General features: G+C 37.1%; 1 protein-coding gene across 1 annotated transcript in view; it reads right to left on the reverse strand.

Annotated features, from left to right (window-relative positions):
• The window catches only part of gnal (guanine nucleotide binding protein (G protein), alpha activating activity polypeptide, olfactory type), a 108,707-nt gene extending 105,755 nt beyond the window's left edge, over nucleotides 1-2,952 (reverse strand). The window contains exons 1-2 of the mRNA XM_017452842.3: nucleotides 2,466-2,952; nucleotides 2,163-2,235 (exon numbers count right to left, since the gene is read on the reverse strand). Coding sequence (XP_017308331.1) covers nucleotides 2,163-2,235; nucleotides 2,466-2,604 — 212 coding nt within the window. The 5' untranslated portion in view covers nucleotides 2,605-2,952. The remainder of the gene's footprint in view (nucleotides 1-2,162; nucleotides 2,236-2,465) is intronic.
• Nucleotides 2,953-6,000: the final 3,048 nt, after the last annotated feature.

Consider the following 6,000-nt stretch of genomic DNA (forward strand, 5'->3'; position numbering starts at 1 on the left):
TATTGGCACCCTTGGTAAATATGAGCAAAGAAGGTTGTGAAAAATTGTGCATATTGTTTAACCTTTTGATCTTTTGTTCAAAATATTCACAAAAACACTCTGCTCTCATGGATATTAAAAAATTGCAAACACAACACAGGTTTATCCATAGTATATATCTTTTAAATATAGGTGTGCAACAATTATTGGCACTCGTAAATATATTTGAAGTATATTCCCATTGATATTTAATTATTTTTTAGTATAACTGGGTGACTAGGAACTTGTTCAACCATGACTTCCTGTTTCACAAGGGTATAAATATGAGGTGACACATAGGCCAAATTCCCTTAGTCATTCATAACAATGGGTAAGACCAAGGAATATAGCTGTAATGTACAGGAAAAGGTTGTTGAGTTTCACAAAATGGGAAGTGACTATAAAAATATTACGAAAGCATTGAAAATCAATTAGTTAAGAAGTTCCAGTCAACTGGAAATTGGGGTCAGAAAGTCTCCAAAACTACAATCCGAAGTCACCTATATCACCACAAGTTGTTTGGAAGGGTTTCATGAAAAACGCCTCTACTCTTATTCAAAAATAAACTCAGGAGTCTTTAGTTTGCCAGACACTACTGGAACTTCAAATGAGATTGGGTTCTATGGTCAGATGAAACCAAAATAGAGCTTTTTTGGCAATAAACACCAGAGGTGGATTTGGTGCACAAAGAGAGGTAGCCATATGGAAAAGTACCTAATGCCCACGGTTAAATATGGTGCTGGCTCTTTAATGCTTTGTGGCTATTTTTCTGCCAGAGGACCTGGACATTTTTTAGGATACATGGCATCACAGACTCTATCAAATATCAACAGATGTTAAATGAAAACTTGAATCTCTCTGCCAAAAAGCTTAAAATGGGCAGTGGTTGGATCTTCCAGCAGGACACTGATCCAAAACATACATAAAAATCAACACAAAAATTGTTTACTGACCACAAAATCAAAGTCCTGCCATGGCCATCCCAGTCCCCTGACTTGAAACCCATAGAAAAACTGTGGGGTGAACTGAAAAGGAGAGTCCACCATCATGGACCTCACAATTTGAAGGATCTGGAGAGATTCTGTATGGAGGAATGGTCTCAGATCCCTTGCCATGTATTCTCGTATTGATGCAACCTCATCAAGCATTATAGGAGAAGACTCAGAGCACTTATCTTGGCAAAGGTTGGTAGCACAAAATATAAAATAAAAGGGTGACAATAATTGATGCACACCTATATTTAACAAAGATTTTTTTTTATGCTCCCTGGGATAGGCTCCAGGTTCCCCCGCGACCCTGAAAAGGAGTAAGCGGTTGAAGATGGATGGATGGATGGATAGAGCAGAGTATTTGGGGGATTTTTTAAAACAAAAGATCAAAAGGTTAAACAATAAAGACAATTTTTCACAGCATTCTTTGCTCATAATTACGATGGGTGCCAATATTACCAAGGGTGCCAATATTAGTTGCCAGCTTTCTTTCACAAATATGGTAAGATAATGGTTGAAAACAACATGAAAAACTTTATTATTTATTATTATATTTAGTATTTTATTATAAATATAAATTATTTATAATCCCATAGCCACCATCACTTCCCGGAACCCAAACAGTACCTAAAACCCTAAATATCATTAATATTAATAAATAATTTCAGAATTATCCTAATGCAGAGGATTGGTCACAGTTAGAGCAATAACAGAATAAGAAGTGATGGAGTTAGAGGTTTCGGTTCCAAAGGAAGGGCGTATGGAAATATTATAAGTGCTGTCATCTGCATCATCTGAATTTGTGCTAAAGTTTGTATTTTTATCTGCATTGTATAAGCATCACTGATGAGTGCACACTACATCCGTTGGGACCGTTTCTTACTGAACATGGAGCTAATTAGAAATGGAACCTTGGAATTTAGCTATCCACACAGCACATAAACCACTATGAGGCCTTTATCTGGCTGACAGCTATTAGTAATTCAGTCGGACACAGTCTGACACAGTCCAACTGGCCGACTCTCGAGCACAATATATAAAAATATAGCCGAGGCGTTGCTTATCATTAAAATTATAGTAAACGATTTATCGTATCAAAACTGCAGGCCAAATCTGGTACCACACCAGGATTAAAAATGGATAACGAATACTTACTCTGCGTTAAAGCCGTTGACGTGCAAGATCCTCATCTGCTTTACAATCGTACTCTTTCCGGATTCTCCAGCCCCTTTGACAGAAAAACAAATGAAAGAAAAACAAAATAAAATAATAGCAATATGATGATGTCAGCGCAGGACAGTACCCTTCTCCTGTCACTTTCCTTAGAAAGGTGAAATTGGAAAATCCATGTCAGTTGTCCAATCCATTGCATTATTCAATACCTGTCAAAGGCATTATCGATAAGGATCGACCACATTCACGCCATATCGCTTCGTGCGTCCATCTGCAGGATCTTACCTAATAAAAGCAGCCGGTGTGTGGCTTTGTAAGCCTGCCTTTCCTTCTGTAACTGTTTCTCGATCTTTTTATTCGCCTCCCGTTGAGCCTTCTCGTCAATGCGCTGGTCTTCGGTCTTGCTGTTCCCCAAACAGCCCATCTTCCGCCAAGCTCTCCACGCAAACGCAACGTTATAGAACGAACGTTAATGTAAAGTATTAGACTAAAGATCTATCTATCACGCGACAAAAAACGAGGCGGGGGAAAAAATAATCCGTCGCTGTCGGTAAAAAAATACGGTTTCGCTTTACTCAAGCAGAATCCGAGCAGATTCAGTTAAGTCGTATAAAAAGATGCATCCTCTTAGAATAAAGAACGACGCGCGAATAAGTGGGAGTAATAGGAAGCAGATCAGGGCTGAAAGTGGGATACATCCGACGGATCCGCTTTCGGTTCTCTTCCCCCGTCGCTGCTTTTTTCGGTCTAATGTTAGCTGGGGCTTTTTCGGGCTCGGCAGTGCTCGCTGTGGTTACAGGAAGTAACGTTCAAAACCACACGCAGCAAAAAGATTGCCTCACTGACTCGTCACAACATTAGAGTGTCGAAGTTTCTACAAACAAAACATCGCCAGGCCTATATATTACATTTTATGACAATTTATAACAATATTTATTAATTATTTATAAAGCAATAAACACAATAATTAAATGATATAATTAAAACCTTTACTGAATATTAACTCATGCCTAGACCTGTCACAATTTCAAATTCAGTTCAAATGCACTTTATTGATGCATTGTATGGCATGTGGAAAGAAAGATAAACATCAGTTGACATGTTGAGAATCAGCTCATAGGATGGTTCATGGCAGTCTATAGAAGGTGTAGTATGTCTACAGTTAAAGTGTGACTATAATATTTGTTACTGTCTTCCACCACAGTATACATGTCTATGTATTTTTCTGTTCATGCAAAAGTATTATTACTCCTTCAATTATCAATCAAAATATAGCTAAGATCTCTACTTAATAAACCAGTTTTTCCTTCATCACCTGTAGGTTGGACTATCATAAAGCCTCAATGACTGGATGTCCCAGTAAGAGCCAAACAAGCTCGTTAGTCCCGAAAGTGGCAGCTAATGTCTTAACTAAACAATCTAACCATGTTGGTCATATTGTATCACCACAATACTGACTGCAAATAAGATTGCATTGATTACAAAATACTGCTACAGACCTGTAATAAAGCACTATGCAGTCTTACCCCTGACCTATTATACTATAACACACCTACAGTGAGAGTAAACATAGTGGCTTTCTATAAGTATCTAGAATTGGGAAAACTTCAGTAGGAGGCAGAGCCCTTTCTCTACTAGTCCTCCAGTTATTGTAGAACCTTCCTGCATGTATTTAGGGTTCAGAATTAGTCTTCAGAATTTTAAAACTGGGCTTAAATTCTAAAATTTAATTGCACTGAAGTGTGGAATTGTCATGGAATTACATTCCCTTCTGAAACTGTTGGAACAGCAAGTCCAATTCGTTTGTGCAATACACCAAAAACATTTGGGTTTGAGACCAAAAGATGCATATGAAATGAGAGTTTAGGATTTCAGATTATATTTCCTGTTGGGTCATTCCATCTCAAGTGCTCCAATAATTGCAAAGTTGGTTGCTTGACCGTTTTTAATTTCTCTATTTTTTTTTTATTTTTTTTTTTGAGTGATTACCCCTACAGTGGTACTTGAAAGTTTGTGAACCCTTTAGAATTTTCTATATATCTGCATAAATATTACCTCAAACATAAAATTTTCACACAAGTCCTAAAAGCAGATAAAGTGAACCCAAATAAACAAATGAGATTTAAAAAAAAAATAATACTTGGTAATTTATTTGTTAAGGAAAATTATCCAATATTACATATCTGTGAGTGGCAAAAGTATGTGAACCTCTAGGATTAGCAGTTAATTTGAAAGTGAAATTAGAGTCAAGTGTTTTCACTTAGTGGAATGATGATCAGGTGTGAGTGGCTGCCCTGTTTTATTTCAAGAACATGTTTATGGAAATGTATTATGGCAAGGAGATTTCTGAGGACCTCAGAAAAAGAGTTGTTGTTGCTCATCAGGCTGGAAAAGGTTACAAAACCATCTTTAAAGAGTTTGGACTACACCAATCTACAGTCAGATAGTTGTGTACAAATGGAGGAAATTTAAGACCACTAATACCCTCAGCCAACAAAGATGACTCCAAGAGCAAGACGTGTAATAGTCCATGAGGTCACAAAGGAGCCAAGGTAACTTCTCACATTGGTTAATGTTAATGTTCTTGAGTCTACCATAAAGAAAACACTGAACAACAATGGTGTGCATGGCAGGACTACAAGGAGAAAACCACTGCTCTCTAGAAAGAACATTGCTGCCGGTCTGCAATTTGCTAAAGATCATGTGGACAAGCCAGAAGGCTACTGGAACAATATTTTGTGGATTGAAGAGGCCAAAATAAAAGTTTTGGTTTAAATGAGAAGGGTTATATTTAGAGAAAAGAACACACTGCATTCCAGCAAAGAACCTTATCCCGTCTGTGAAACATTGTAGTATCATGGTTTGGGCCTGTTTTGCTGCATCTGGTACAGGACGACTTGTCACCATTGATGGAACAATGAATTCTGAATTATTCCAGCGATTTCTAAAGTAAAATGTCAGGACATCTGTCCATGAAATGAATCTCATGAGAAACTGGGTCATACAGCAAGATAACGAACTTAAGCGCACAAGTTGTTCTACCAATGTATGGTTAAAGAAGAATAAAGTTAATGTTTTGGAACGGTCAAGTCAAAGTCCTGACCTTAATCCAATAGAAATGTTCTGGAAAGACCTGAAGCAAGGAGGTCATGTCAGGAAACCCACCAACATCCCAAATTTGAAGCTGTTCTGTACTGAGGAATGGGTTAAAATTCCTCCAAGCTGATGTGCAGGACTGATCAACACTTGCCAGAAATGTTTAGTTGCAGTTATTGCTGCACAATGGGGTCAAAATAGATACTGAAAGCAAAGGTTTAAATACTTTTGCCACTCACAGATATGTAATATTGGATCATTTTCCTCAATAAATGAATGACCAAGTATAATATTTGTTTAATTGGGTTCTCTTTATCTACTTTTAGGACTTCTTTTTTTTATAATGATGTTTTAGGTAATATTTATGCAGTTAAATAGAAAATTCTAAAGGGTTCACAAACTTTCAAGCACCACTGTAGGTATCAGCATTGCAAAACCATCATTTTTTTTTCTTTATTTTATTTTACTTGGTATATCTACGGTGGCTATCTTTGTGTCATGGCACACAACAAATTTTAGTTATACAGCTGTTTGCGGAAACCTCAATATCTTGGCCCAGGATTGACCTAGATCACTGGAAACATTATTTATTTTTTAATTGAAGCAAAAAAAGTTATCCAACACCTATCACCAATGTGAAAAACTAATTGCCCCCTTAAACATAAAATCAAGTTGTGCCATCTTTAGCAGCAATAACTGCAACCAAATGCTTCCGATAACTGGG

The sequence above is a fragment of the Ictalurus punctatus genome, chromosome 23, assembly GCF_001660625.3.
Source record: "Ictalurus punctatus breed USDA103 chromosome 23, Coco_2.0, whole genome shotgun sequence".
Taxonomy (NCBI): Eukaryota; Metazoa; Chordata; class Actinopteri; order Siluriformes; family Ictaluridae; genus Ictalurus; species Ictalurus punctatus.